This window comes from Phascolarctos cinereus, unplaced genomic scaffold (genome assembly GCF_003287225.1).
Source record: "Phascolarctos cinereus isolate Bilbo 61053 unplaced genomic scaffold, phaCin_HiC Scaffold_1;HRSCAF=81, whole genome shotgun sequence".
In the NCBI taxonomy this organism is placed as follows: domain Eukaryota; kingdom Metazoa; phylum Chordata; class Mammalia; order Diprotodontia; family Phascolarctidae; genus Phascolarctos; species Phascolarctos cinereus.
Window position 1 is genome coordinate 172,055,875 of NW_027555514.1, and position 15,075 is coordinate 172,070,949.

The following is a 15,075-nucleotide window of genomic DNA, read 5'->3' on the forward strand; positions in this document are numbered from 1 at the left end:
CTTACTGAGCCCTTTTCAGGTCTGCTCATCCACCTTTGGTGTCTGCCTAGCACTGAACTCTGACCTGTGGTTCCAAGAAGCTGTAGCATGCATGGCAACTATACCCTGGTAAATTTTCTTGGTAAACAGGCTAAACCAGGCTGAAGGTAACCAATGGACCTTAAACACTTCAGTGAGTTAGGGAAATGTCTACCTTAAGCATATAAAGACTTCTCCCAGCAGAATGGGCAGATGAGAACAATTTGTTCCAGTAGCCATGAAGGCAGCTGAAAGCAGGTACTATGAAGCACTTATAACTTGGTCAAACATCAGAGATCCCAAGGTCATCCACTGTATCCCTGGCCGTTGCCAGTTGTCTTGACTTTTGTCTTGCCACTGGACTTCAATGACTCTGGAAGAGAGAATGAGACTGACAAACTTTATATAATTCTGCCTCACTTAAATCCAACTCCTGAACTAGTCAAGACATCATGCTGTGATATCATTGAAAACGAAGGATAGGGACAGCTAGGTGGCACAGTGGATAGAGCACCAGTCCTGGATTCAGGAGGACCTGAGTTCAAATCCAGCCTCAGACACATAATACTTACTAGCTGTGTGACCCTGGGCAAGTCACTTAACCCCATTGCCTAGCCAAAAAAGAAAAAGAAAAAGAAAAAAGAAAACTAAGGTTACAAAACATTTCATTATTCCACTAAAGTCCTCTCTTCAGGTTGAAATTAACCAACACTCTTTGGATTTTGTCATTCAACTAGTTCTGAATCCATATAATTATATTATCCTCCAGTCTATTCACTGCTAAGTGACACAGTGGATAGAATGCCAGGCCTGGAATCAGGAAGATTAATTTTCCTGAATTCAAATCTAGCCTCAGGCACTTGCTTGATCTATGAACCTGGGGAAGTCACTAATTCTGTTTGCCTCAGTTTCCTTATCTGTAAAATGAGCTGGAGAAGGAGATGGCAAACCACTCCAATATCTTTGCCAAGAAAACCCCAAATGGGGTCACAAAGAGTCAGAATGACTGAAACAACTGAACAACAAATCCTCCAATTCATATCTCCCCATCTTATCTGCAAGGATGAAAGACGTTGTAAAATGTTGTAGCATTTTCTTGATCTACCATGCTACCAAGTCTGTCAAAAAAGGAAATACAGTTAGTATAGCAGGATTTATTCTTAACAAATTCATAGTAGTGTTTCATCATGACCACTTCTCTTTCTCAGTACTCACAAACCATCCTTTCAATAATCTATTCTAGAATTTTCCCAGAAGTTGATATTAAACTTACTGTCCTATAATTTGAAGTATCCCTCTTCTTTTCATTTTTGAAAATTGGGACATTAGCCTACCTACAATTTCACGTCTTTCCCATTCTCTGTGATTCCTCATATCATAACTCACAGTCACATAGTGCTTTACAGTCTGAAAATAATTTTCCTTGTAATAAATGTGCATTAATACAAATATTATTATTCCCTTTTTGCAGATGAGGAAACTGAGGCCCCAAGGCCAACCTTTGAATACACCAATCATGTATTAGTTAAATGAGGCTAAACACATTGATTGGTATTAATTCCTCTGCAGTAAAAACTGTAACTCATGAACATACATCAGCAATTCTAGCTGTTTCCTCTCCCACTTTGAGTGAAAGAGCTCAATCTCATCATCCATTTCCTCTAGCTGTCCTGGCAGCATGAAACATGAAGTTACTACCATATTATCACTTCTTTCTCTCTCCATTGCTTCTCATCCAAATGTGTTCCATAGTGTTTCTTCCACTCAAGTTCATGGCTTTTCATAAAGGTTAATTAAGTTCCTAAAGCACAATCCTACCCTTTATTGGATTTGTTTCTTTTTAAGTGTGTCTGTGACCTTGAAAAGGCTATTTTCTGTGGCTGGAATCCCTTCCTACCTCCACCTCTTGGCACCTCTTCTTCTATTCTTCTTCCAATGTCATACCTGCTGAGCTCTCTAATACCTGGCTTAGCAGCTATGTCTGAACTCTTTTCTTCTTCCTCTTTACTTTTCAGTTTTTAACTCTTAATTAGGTCAGTACCCAGGCAAGTAATTTCCAGGCATCATTTGATATATAACATCCCTGAATACAAGCCTGTTCATTTAACAGACATTTTCAGAATGTCTATTGTGTGCATGTAATCGCATACAGAATTTAGGTAAGACACAGCCCTGCCTCCCTGTGTCTTCAAGCTCCAGACAGCTGAATCCCATTCTCTGAAGCAGTTTGCTAAGCCAGCTGTTCACTTCCTATATGCTTCCTTCTGGCTCAAAATCCCTGGCTTCACTGGGTAACAGTAATGAAAACAATGCCCTCATGCCAAAATTCTCCAGTTTCTTGGTGAGGTCTTCATAAATTCTAAGGATTATTTCACAGTTCTTTCTGATGACACATGTCATGCCCACTTGAATCACCAAAAGTACATACATGACAGTCCTCAGACTTAATACATTGCTAAGTGTTTTCTGGCACATTTCAGATGTCTCTGTCTTTGAAAGGTGGTTTATCTCCTGATTGGATATAAGTCAACTGTCACTTCCTCATCTTTAGCAGAAAGTTACTTCCTACCACAACACACCTCATCTTCCTGGAGTAGCAGTAGCAGCTTACACTCTTGATGTCAACTGTTGACATCTTACCTCCTGAGAAGGTCCAGATCCAACTCAATGGCCAAAAAAGCCCTTCCTCCTGCCAAAAACCTGATCTTGCCGTTTCAGCTTCATTGCTCTGTTCTCTGGATAAATGCTAACATTTGTAGTAGATTACCACAGTTTTCATCCCTCATCTCTGTAATGTCTTCAGATGTAATATTTTATTAATATTAGAAATTTTATGAATAGCATGTAGATCTCCCCTTCCTCTCAATCTTTAGTGCAGAAAGTACTCTTGATTCTTGCTCCAGTTAATTTGGACCTAACAAGAGAATCAATGAGTTCATTTACCTGAAGACTGATTACTCATTTAATATCTGTTGGGTTTTTTTTCCTGTTTCCTGTAGGTTTGGGCAGCATCATCTGAGGTAAAGCATCAGCCACCATCAGATTTTCTTTGGAAGGAACAAGACAAGTTTAGAACAAGTCTCAACTGTATTACCATCCTGTGTAAACCCAATGGTGAAGTCAGTGTTGGATTCATAATAATTGTTTATAATTTAACGTATAGATAGACCTCCTGATGTCCCCTAATCCCTTTGGCTTACCAGGTTACTTTGGCATATTTAAAAATTTAACAAGAAACACAAGTAAATACAATCATACATTCAGAAAAATCAGCAGCATCTGCTCTCCAACACCAAATGTGCCAAAATTTGATAAAGAGTATATAAAGCAGAAAAAGTCCTGAACTTGAAATCAGAAGAGCTGAGTTCAAATCTGTATATAATCTTGGACAAGTCATTAACAGTATAAAATGGGAATTTTATGATGTGGAGGATGTGTGCAGTGAGTAGCAATGAGGACTGTGAACAATGCCTGGACATCTACCCCCTACATTATCAGTTAGGTTCAGGGTAGAGAAATACAAGAGGAAAAAGTGAGAATGGGAGGTGAAATTCAATATTTCAGGCCTTTTCTGTGCTTTGTCCCTGGTAACTAGTAAAAAAAAATTAATACCTAAAGGGTATCAGGAACAATAAAATCATTGAGAGATTTGGTAGCTACTCTAAAAATCCTATCTTTCTGTCTTACCTGCAGTATGATTTACTTAATCATATTGCTATTACTACAGTAGATTTGTAGAGTTCATCAAGGTCGGGGTAGGGAACTTGTGGCCTTCTAGGTCCTTGGAAGCAGCCTTTTAACTGACTCCAAGTTTTACAGAACAAATCCTTTTATTAAGGGGATTTGTTCTGTGAAGTTTGGATTCAGGCAAAGGGCTGCCCTTGAGGACCTAGAGGGTTATATGGGGCCTTGAGGCCACAGGTTCCCTGAACCTGATTTAGGTCAACCCCCTACAAAATGTGGGAATCCCCTCTACAATATCTCTGATAGTGGTTCTTTCAGTCTCTCTTAAATTCCTTTATTGACAGGGAATTCATTACCTAATGAATGTAGAGTACCTGTATTATATTCTCCAGAAAAATCTGAATTTAGAAAACAGTGGTTTTTAATTTTTAATATGTCAAGGCTCTTTGTCTCAGTGGTGTGGGAACTCTCTCCATACACAGACTTCAGCCCTTCCATAACTTAGTGAATAAATCATAGAGAGATATCTGAGGCTCAGGGCAGTTAAGTGGCTAATCATAATTGGAGACTGGATTTGAACTAAGGTCTGCAAGTCCAGGACTTTCATCTGTCATGCCAGATGTAAGATCTAACAAAATAAGTTATCAAATATGCATTGAAATTGTTACTGGTTCAAGGTAATGAGGGTGGGCCTCTGTGTATTTAAGAGAGAATTGGCTACGAAGACTGCTATTGAACAGACCAGGCTGTAGTCATTCTGCATTACAGTATAAAATTTTGAAAGGCTTGTAGTACAAATCAGAGGGAAGCAGTTTCTTCTCAGCGTCTTAGGGAATCTAGGCTTCTCTTCCATCTTGACTGTCTGTTCTGAATCTACTTAAAGGACCTAGTTGCTTCACTGGACTCTCAGGGGTAGTGTCTATGTACCCCATGAAAAGTAAAAATGGAGGCTCTCACTAGCCTTCTCTCTGGAAGGCTGCAGAAATGGCCAGTGCAAGGAAGCAAGGTCCCAAGTATTCACCAGGGAACTTGCCTATTCCTATAACCAGTGACCCTTGATAGTCTTTTATCAGCTTTCATGCACTTCTCTTTAGGGCTCTTTATAAGGTTACACCAAATTTCCTAGAATTTCTGTAAGATATGATTTGAATCCCCGAGGTGGGGAACAGGAGGCATGAAGAAAGCTTGTTATTTGCTTCAGGCAAGAACCCAGAAATCCTTTGCTGAGCTTGGAATACAACCCAAGAGGACATTGTTTCCAAGCAGGCCATTAAAACCTCTTCCTCTCCTTCACTGTTTTCTGCATCTTAATTATACATTGTACTTAAATACCTCATTTCATTTCAAGATTCCAAGTACTTTGTAAATAGAGATTCTTGATTTTTCTTTTACAGATATAGGCAGAAGGACTTTAGATTACTTTTCCAGAGATGTAGAGGCCCAGATCTTCTTGGAAGACGTCTCAGTTACTAACACTGAAGCTTCTTGTACAAACTATATGTTCAGTACATAGATGCTTTATGTATAGTCTTGAGCCATATTTTAATACCTATGCTCAAAGGGAGTTAGCTATTTCTTGTACATTCTTATTTACCCAAATTTGGAGGAAGAGTTGTATAAGAAGTGATAAAGATGATATTAGAAGGGTGAAGAACAGGGAGCAAAGTGCAGACATTGTTATGGTCCTTTTACATCCACAAGGGAATCATAGCACCATAGAAATTCAATTGGGGATGTAGTGAGAGGGGCAAAGGGAGGAGAGCCTAGAAATCATCTCAATCACAATCATAGAATTTAGAGCTTAAAGGGACTTACAGAGAATTAGTTCAACCTGTACTTCTACAGATGAAGAAATTGAGGACCAGAGAGGTTAAGCAACTTATTCAAATCCATAGTATGAGTCTGATTAGAACCAAGGTTTCTTTACTTCTGGTCTCTAAAAGCCAATAAATCAAGCAGGACTTTTATTTCATTCATGAAATATTCATGATACTTCATCAAAGTCCTATTTTAAAAATAACTTTGTGTTTTAATAAGCTATAGAATATTCCTTAAACACTAGCAATTAATATTGATTTCAGATAAGGACACTACACTCATTGATAAGGTAGGGAGATTCAGATAGAAAGTTTGTAAATTCTGGCTCTATCTGTGATAAAGATCTCTTGGCTAAGTCATAGATCCATAAAATCCCAGAATTGAAAGGGTCATCAAAGATCATCTAGTATAACCTGTACCTGAATTATAATTCCTTTTACAACGTATCTACCAAGAGGTCCTTCCCTCTTTCCTTAAAGACTTCCAGTCAGGGGGAATTCACTGTCTCCTGAGGCAGCCCATTCCACTTTTGGATAGCTTTAATTGTTAGGACACTTCCTTAGAGAAGCCTAAATATGACTGCAACTTCCACCTGTGGCTATTATTTCTGCCCACTAAGGTTAATCAGAACAAGTATAATGCCTCCATGAGACATGAGACAGTCCTTCAAATATTCCTTCCAAATAGTCCTTCAAAGACAGCTATGAGGACAGTGCCCTAATGTTCTCATCTCCAGGCTAAACTTCCTCAGTTCCTTCAACCAATTTGATATAACATGTTAAGGGTCTTCACCACCCCAGTTGCTCTCCTTTTGCTGCACTACAGTTGATCTATTGATTCCAAAAATGTAGCACCTAGGCCAAACCTAGAACTGTAATTGTGGTTTGACAGTGGGACTGCCATTTTCTTATTCCTAGAAATTATGCCTCATCCCTTTTTGGGGGCTTAAGATTGAATTAGCCTTTTGACTACCACATTATACTGTTGGCTTATATTGAATTTGCTGTCCACTAAAACCCCAGACCTTTTTCAGAGAGACTGCTGGCCAGCTTGCATACCTCTGATCTCATACTTGTGAAACTGATAATTTGAACCCAAGTGTTTGGGTTCAGAATATGGAATTTCTTCTTACCAGATTTGGCCCAACATTCTAACCTGTCAAAATTTTGTTGAATCCTGATTCTATCATCCAGTATGTTAGCTAACCTTCCTAACATTGTGTCATTTACAAAGATGATAGTGTAATTATATAAACTCCAAATTGGTTGATTGACTAGACTGGAAGGGCAGTTGTTGTCAGCCTGGCCATTGGTCTCCACTACAGTGCCCTAGGGATCTGCATTTGGCCTTGTGCTGTTTAACATTTTTATCAGTGACTTCATTAAAGACACTTGCTTATGAAGAAAATGCTTATCACATTTCCTGATGACACAAGGCTAGGAAGAATAGTTCATAAACTAGGTAATGAAATCAGTATTTAAAATATGCTGACAGTCTAGAACATTGGCCTGAAGCTAGTAAATCAGGTAAATATAATAGAGATAAAAGTTTTACATTTATCTTAAATAAATTGACTTCACAAGTACAAAACAGAGGAGGCATAGGTAGATAGCAATTGTCTGAAAAAACATCTGGGTTGCTTTTTTTTGTGGATAGCAAGTTCAATGTCAGTAAACTGTGAAATGAAAGAAAAAAAGAAAGCTAATGTGATCATGAGCTGCACTAAGAGAAGTCTATCTTCTAGGAATACGGGAAGTGGTTGTCCCACAGGATTCTGCCCAGTCAGATCACATGTGGATTGTTGTGTTCATTTCTGGGCACAGCAGTTTAAGCAGAACACAGAAAAGCAGGAGGGTAACTGAAATAATAAAGGGCCTTGAGTTTACAAGTCATATGATGATCATATGAAAAATCTGTGTATGTTTAACCTGGCAATGTGAAGATTTTGGTTGGAATAGCAGGAATTGTTGTGGTCAAGTATTTACGGGGCTATTAAGTGCAAAATAGATTCAATTATTACATTTGTTCTGTTTAAGATCTCAGGTCAGAAACAGAAGCAATGGGAAGAAGTTGCAATGAGAAAAATTTAGGCTTGACATTAGGAAAAATAAAACTATTCCTGAGTAGGATGTAGAGGGTTTCCTTGAAGAGAGGTCTTTGAGAAGAAGAAGAATGACCACTTGTCAGATCAGATGTTATAGGAGATTTCTTTTCCACTATGGGGTGGACTAGATGACTGTTGAGGTCCTTTCCAACTCTAAAATTCTGTGATTCTTTAAACTTGTTTAGCATGCTAGCTATGTCTTTATCCAGGTCATAGGTAAAAATGTTAAAATAGCACAGGGCCAAGTATCAAACCATGAATGATTATGTTTTGAGATCTGGCTATTTACCCAGTTTCAAATCCACATAACTCTACTATTATTTAATTCACATCTGTTTTAGCCATGAAAATAGCATGAGTCTTTATCAAATTCTTTGTTTTCTAGTACCTCACATTCTTCCTCTGTTTAAAAGAAACAAAATACCCTTCATAAAAGAGGGTCTTGTGATGGTATTGTCTAAAATGCTATAGAAAATGTAAATGTGATTTAGAAAGTAGATGCTAAACCTTAAAGTGCTATAGAAAAATGAATTAGTAGGGTTCATAACATTAGGAATCATATATGAAAAGACAATAACATTAGCAAACATAGGAAAAGGATAAAGCCTCTAGGTGCTATGGTGATAGGAATTGTGTTAGCTGACTGAAATGGCATCCTAAAATTCTATTTTACAAATATTAAATACATTGCAATGTGATCTTTAGAAATAAACTTAGAGAACTAATATTTGAACCAGGTTTTGATTTCCCAAAAATTCAGTAATAAAGAATAATTCAATTCAATTCAGCAAGCATTTATTAAGTGCCTTCCTGGCACTATGTGCCAGCCATTGTTCTAGGTGCTAGGGATACAAAGACAAATTGAAATAGCTCCTGTTCTCAAGGAGTTTAGATTCTACCTGGTAAGCAAGGGAACCTTTCTACCTCTACCCCAGTGGTAAGGAACTTCTGCATTTATGACCATGAATTTTTCCTTTTAAAAGGACAAGTTACTGAACCATCCCTTAGTAATCCCAAAGGCTTACTGAAATGTCATTTGGTAGTTACATTATGACCTGTTAAACCCTTTCTAGTGTGTAAGTTATGCAGCCCTATAATCAGATGAAGGACTATTGCTGATATGATCTTTTTTTTTTGGGGGGGGGGAATTGGGTGGGGGGGGAGGCAGTCAGGGTTAAGTGACTTGCCCAGGGTCACATGGCTGGTAAGTGTCAAGTGTCTGAGGCTGAATTTGAACTCAGTCTTCCTGACTCCAGGGCCAGTACTTTATCTGCTGTGTCACCTACTTGCCCCACTGATACACTCATATTTTGGTCACAGTGATCTGTGATATCTTCCACGTGGAGAGAAGTTATGATGTGTGTTGGTGTGGGTTATGTGTGCTCCCACTGATGAAATCAAAGCTCATTTGAAGAAGTAAGCTATACAAATATCTAATAAAAAATTTGAAAACCTCATAGTACAGAAGCCAAAATCTGCAAATAGTTAGACATGAATTAACATGGGCCACATTTTGGGGGCCTGAAAAGTACCCCTTTTGGCCTGGACAAAGAGAAGCCAGGCACATTTTTTAAAAAATAGAAAATATGACTTAAAGCCCTAAAGTGCCTTTTCACTGACATTGGAGAATATTTGCTAATAGTCTTAACAGAACAATGTAAGGGGAATAGAGAGAGCTCACTTCTAGCCTAGTAACTAGTCATGTTTCTCTAAGGGCCTTTTTTTTTTTACTGATTTGTAAAATGAGAGGTTGTATTAAATAATTGCTAAGATTTAGAAATTTTATGAACCTTTAAATAGGTACTAGCCATCACCCACACTACTTCCACTGTCCCCATTACTACACTGTAAGAGTCAATCACTTCCACAGACTCTAAGGAGCAGTTTAGGTGGTCTGGGCACAGTGGATAGAGTGTCAGGCCCGGAGTCAGGAAGACTTATCTTCCTGAATTCAAATCCAGCCTCAGACACTTACTAGCTGTGTGACCCTGAGCAAGTCACTTAACCCTGTTTGCCTCGGTTTCTTCATCTTTAAAATGAGCTAGAAAAAGAAATGACAAACCACTCCAATATCTTTGCCAAGAAAACCCCAAATGGGGTCATGAGAAGTCAGACATGACTGAAAAAACAACAGAATGTTTGGTCTACAGGAAATCAATCTCATTAGCTACATAGCCAACTTTTAGAAATGGTACTAAAATCAATGATGCTATTTCAACTTATTCTGTTATCATCATCAAACATTTATTGAGCTAGTGCTATGATTAGAAGACAGTGTCATGTTTTGGATTGGTCACCAGTTCAGAATTTAGAAAACAGAATTTGAGAATTTGAAAGCATCTCAGTGACTACATAGTCTAATACATACACAAGAGATACTGTAGGTAATCCAACAAATGCTTGTCCACTCTAGGTTTCAAATCCTACTTCCTATGCTGACTCTGTGTGTGTGTGTGTGTGTGTGTGTGTGTGTGTGTGTGTGTGTGTGTGTGTGTGTGAGACCTTGGGCAAAACACTTCACTTTACTGAACCTCAATTTCCCATCTATAACTGAAGGAATTGAACTTAGTGCCCTCCTATCCCTTTGATTTCTAAATCTATTTTTAGAACACTGGCCTAGACATTGGGGAGAAAAAGAAGCATAATATATCTTCCCTTAGTTGGAGGGCTCTACAGTTATAATCTTAGATGTAGAAGTCATCTAACATAACTACCTCCTTATACAGATGAGGAAACAGAGGTCCCAAGAGGAAACAAATTGCCCAAAGTGGCATAGCTAATAATTTGGTCATCTAGGACTTAAAGCCACTCTTCTGACTCCAAATCCAGCACTTTTCCATGTGCCATCCTAGAGAAAGATATTCAAAGATAATCTGCTTCTCAATAGAACCAACTGGATTGGCACTTCTGATCAAGAAATAGACACAATCCCCTAAGAAGCTCAGCCATACATGAAGCAAAAATGAAATTTTCCCACTCAAATCCTTTAAACTTAAATTAACATTTGGTATTCCAGCTTTTCCTTCTCTGTATTTAGTTTAGTTGAACGTCAATTGTAGTATTTGTTTATTTAATTTGTGTTCATTTAAAGTCAAAGAGAATTGAATTTCAGATGAGAGGTGTGGATTCAAATCGGAGCTCCAATATTCCCTAATTGTGTGACATTATGGAAAACACTTGTCCCATCCTTTCCCTACCATCATGCTTAGTTTCTTCATATCCAAAATGGGAATGGCTGTTGTCCTTCATACTTGAAGAGGATCAAAATGACATCACTATGCCAGTGTATCTGACTGTGGCAGATCAGACCAATATGAGCTCAGAAGTCTGGCTCTACCACAAATTGGGCACAAATAATCCACATGAACATTTGGAATGGAAATGACTCTAAATTTGTGCATCTTATGTTTCTTTTGAGCTACTGCAATTCTACTTTGCTCATGGAACAAAGCATATTTTTTGATGTGGGTGTGCCTTTCTGGGCAGTCTTTTGCCAGTCTCCCAATCAATTCCAAAGTTTTTTCAGATAGACCTGGAGAGTGTTCTTGTATCACTTCTTCTGACCTCCACGGGAGCTCTTACCTTGTAAGACTTCTCCATAAAATGGTCTTTTAGGCAAATGTACATTTGGCATTTGAACAATGTGGCTGGTCTATAAGAGTTGTGCTTTTTGCAGTAGGGTTTGAATGCTTGGCAGGTCAGCTTGAGAAAAGATCTGAGTGTCCAGTACCTTATCTTGCCAGGTGATCTTCAGAATCTTCCTAAACTGATTCAAGTGGAAGCAAATTCAATTTCCTCGCATGGCACTAGTATACTGTCCAGGCTTCACAGGTATACAACACTGAAGTTAGCACAATGGCTTTTTAGACCTTAAGTTTGGTAGGAAGCCTAATACCTCCTCCCTCACACTTTTATTATGAGCCTCCCAAACACTGAGCTAGCTCTGGCAATATGTGTATCAGCCTCGTCATTCACCTGTATGTCCCTGTAAATGTAAGTGAACTTATCCACAGCATTCAAATTTTCTCCATTTGCTGTAACTGGTGGTTCCATTTATAGATGATGTGGTGCTGGCTGGTGAAGAATCTCTGTTTTCTTGGTGTTGATTGTCAGGCCAAAATGAGCACAAATGGCAGAAAAACACAGGAGCAGATACCCAGTCCTGCTTCACTCCATTGGTGACTAGGAAAAGCATGAGAGCATTATCCATTCTCCAGAACCTGTGCAAGCATGACATCATGGAACTGGCATACACTACTAATGAACTTTTCTGGATGACCAAATTTTGCCATGATCTTCCATAAGCCCTCATGACTGAAAGTATCAAAAGCTTTGGTAATATTGATGAACTTTGTGTATAAACTTCCGTTCTGCTCCTAGCATTTCTCCCAAAGGTTTTTGGCAGGAAATACCACATTAGCCATTCCTTGGCTCTTTCTGAAGCCAGATTGATTGTCTGGTAGATGACCATCTTCCAGGTGTAGGAGCAGCCAAATAAGGAGGATTCTGGCAAGAATCTTGCCAGTAATGACTAAGAGAAAGATTCCCTCCACTGTGATCATCACAGGAAAACCTATTTCCTTTTCCCTCATAGAGATGGACAATAGAGGCATCCTTGAACTCCTGGGGGATAACCAACTCTTGTCATATAACCCAGAAGATTTCAGTCAGCTTTTGTATGAATAGTGGACCCCCTGCCTTGTAAATCCCTCAAATCATGGCATCATCTTCCTGTTGTCATGGTTCTCTTCAAGAATGAAGGACAAACAACAACAACAACAACAACAACCTGTATGCCTTCAGGGCATCATAAAAGTTCTTTGGATGGTTACTATCAGTGTAAAACTGAATTTCATCTGCCTTCTTACTGAGCCAAGAATACTGCATCTCTCTAAGCTTTGGTTGCACTTTACTCTTTTTAGTGCCTTCTTTAGAGACAGAAGAACTATCCCTCTGTTTGATCCTGTGGAGTTCTTGTTTTTCATTTAGTAACTTCTGAATTTCCCCATCATTTTCATCAAGCCAGTCCTGACATCCACTAGTACTCTGGCCCAGATGGGTAAATGTGGTACTATACACCAAATCTCAGAAAGCTGCCCACTCTTTTAATGCTCCATGTTGCTAACCATATGTTGGCTCAGCTTTCCCTCCAAGTTAGTAATGTGTTCATGTATGGAGAAGCACTCTAATCTTGACATTAAGTTTTCTAGTAGTCATCTTGTCTTGAGGCTGCCACTTTTGCTGAATGCAAATGTTTAGTTGGGAGATGGTAAGTCTGTGATCTGTCCAGCACTGTGCCACATATCACCTCTACCATTTTCACATCCATCTGTCTCTTCTCCTCATAATGACATAATCTATTAAATGCCAGTGTTTGACACAAGGGTGCATCCTTGAAGTTTTATTGCATTTAGGTGAACAGAAGACAGATGAAGAGGTCATGAGACACACAAGTCTTCAGTGTAAGTGAGCATTGCTGTTGCTTTTTCTGACTCCACTCTTCCCAAGGACTCCCTACCTTGTCTGATAGTTTCTGCCTACTCTGGCCTTAAAGTCACCCAGAATTACAGTGTTGTCCTCTTTCAGCACATTGCTGATGAGGGTCTCCAGTGCTTCATAAAATTTTTCTTTGACCTCATCAGGGTTCATCATTATGAGAGCATATGCACTGATGATGGTGACGTTGCACTTTCCTGCAAGTGAAATCACATTATCATGAACCTGTCATTTACTCCTTTGGGAGGCATATTAGCTTGTTGACTAGATTAGATTTGATTGTGAAACCTATGCTAGTTTCATAGCACTTCTCATCATGGCAACCACTCCAGAAAAACACGTATCCAGCTTTGACTTTGGTAAACTGGATTTCATTTGCCAGCTTTGTTTCACTCAGATCTGCTATTTGGTTGTGATACCTGCTGAGTTCTCTTGAAACAAGACCTATTCATCTTTCAGGTCTACTGGATTTTGTGTTGTCCATAAGCATTCTCGATTCCATGTATCGATAGTGAGTAGAATCATCTTTACAAAAATTTTTGTACTTTTTTTCATGTTTCAACCACAGGGTAGGATCCTTATCTGCTGCAATAAGCAGACCAGGGTTAGGTTAGATGAAGCAGATAATTTTTAGGACCCTTTTCCAGCCCCTTCCTTACATCAGGAGGTGAGCAGTGCGTACCTTTAAAAAGGCTGCTCAGACACTCAGGGGGCTGCCAGATCCCACTACTGCTTCAGTCCAGTGAGAATACAACCCTATGTTCTGGGCTGCCCATATGCAGAGTTGTGACTACAGCTCCCAGTCTATCCATACCTGCTGCTTCATCATTTGTCTGCCCCATAGGACTTCAAGGTAGGTAAAAATGGTAAAATGGTATGGGTGATGTCTTTTGACTCGAACATAAATTGGATTTAAGGGAGGCAGAGTTGCACAATGTCATCAGTCTCACTATCTCCAAGAATCACTGGAGTCTAGTGACAAGACAAAATCAAGATGACTGGTGATGGCTCAGGATACAGTGGATGACCTTGGCATTGTTGATGTCTAATGAAGCTCTAAGCACTCCACAGCACCTGCTTCCACCTTCATGGCCCATTGGAACAAATTGTTCTCATCCTCCCATTCTACCAGTGAAGTCTTCAAAGTCTTCACATCCTTGGGGTAGACATCCCCTTAACTCACCAACAGGTTTGAAGCCCATCAGTTACCCTCAACTTTGTTTAGCCTATCTGCCAAAATGGTTTTAGCAGGGTATGGCTGCTATGCATGCTACAGCTTCTTGAAAGTTGGGTGGCAAGTAGAGGTAGAAAGTGGCCGTGAAAAGGGCTTGGTAGCCCTCATACCAGAGGCTTCCCTTAACACCTTGTATAGCCCAGAATGGGAATAATAATACAACCAATGCCTACTTCACCGGGTCATTGTGACGAAAGCATTTTGGATACCTCAAAGTGCTATGTAAATGTGAGTTAATACTATTAATCCATGTAGCAGTTTTTACATTGTTACAGCTTAAGTCCAAGTCTATAGTTTTATAAAATTAAAAATTGAAAAGTGCAAATGAGAAGTTATTATTTAGTATCTCTATTTTAAGTGTACAAATTGATACTCATGCTTCCTATGAAGAAAGGTATAATTGCTTGTGTCTAGTCAGGCTTTACCTTAATTTGTCATTCTAATAAACATGCAGAACATTTAGGAAACTGAAACTCCCTACCACTACAGTAGTTGAGTATGTGAGCTTTATAACCTTCACTCTCTCTTAGCCTCCCAACAACCCACCACTGTTTTATTAACACTTTAGTGTCTCCTTCTGCCTCCTCCTATTCACTCATAACCAGGAAGGAAATAGAGATAATCCAAAGTATTACAGAAATATGAGGCATTTGTGGGTCCCACAAAACATTTGAAAATTTCACAAGCCTGAATTTGAAGATTGTGTCCCCTGTGAAACTGT

General features: G+C 39.0%; 1 protein-coding gene across 24 annotated transcripts in view; it reads left to right on the forward strand.

Moving 5' to 3' along the window:
* The window catches only part of LMNTD1 (lamin tail domain containing 1), a 218,799-nt gene that overhangs the window by 101,712 nt on the left and 102,012 nt on the right, over positions 1-15,075 (forward strand). For 23 of the 24 annotated variants that reach the window (XM_078155044.1, XM_078155023.1, XM_078155017.1 and 20 more), the window contains one exon: positions 3,018-3,137. The exons of the other annotated variant lie outside the window; for it this stretch is intronic. In XM_078155044.1, the coding sequence (XP_078011170.1) occupies positions 3,018-3,137 (120 nt within the window). The remainder of the gene's footprint in view (positions 1-3,017; positions 3,138-15,075) is intronic. 24 annotated transcript variants of the gene reach the window in all.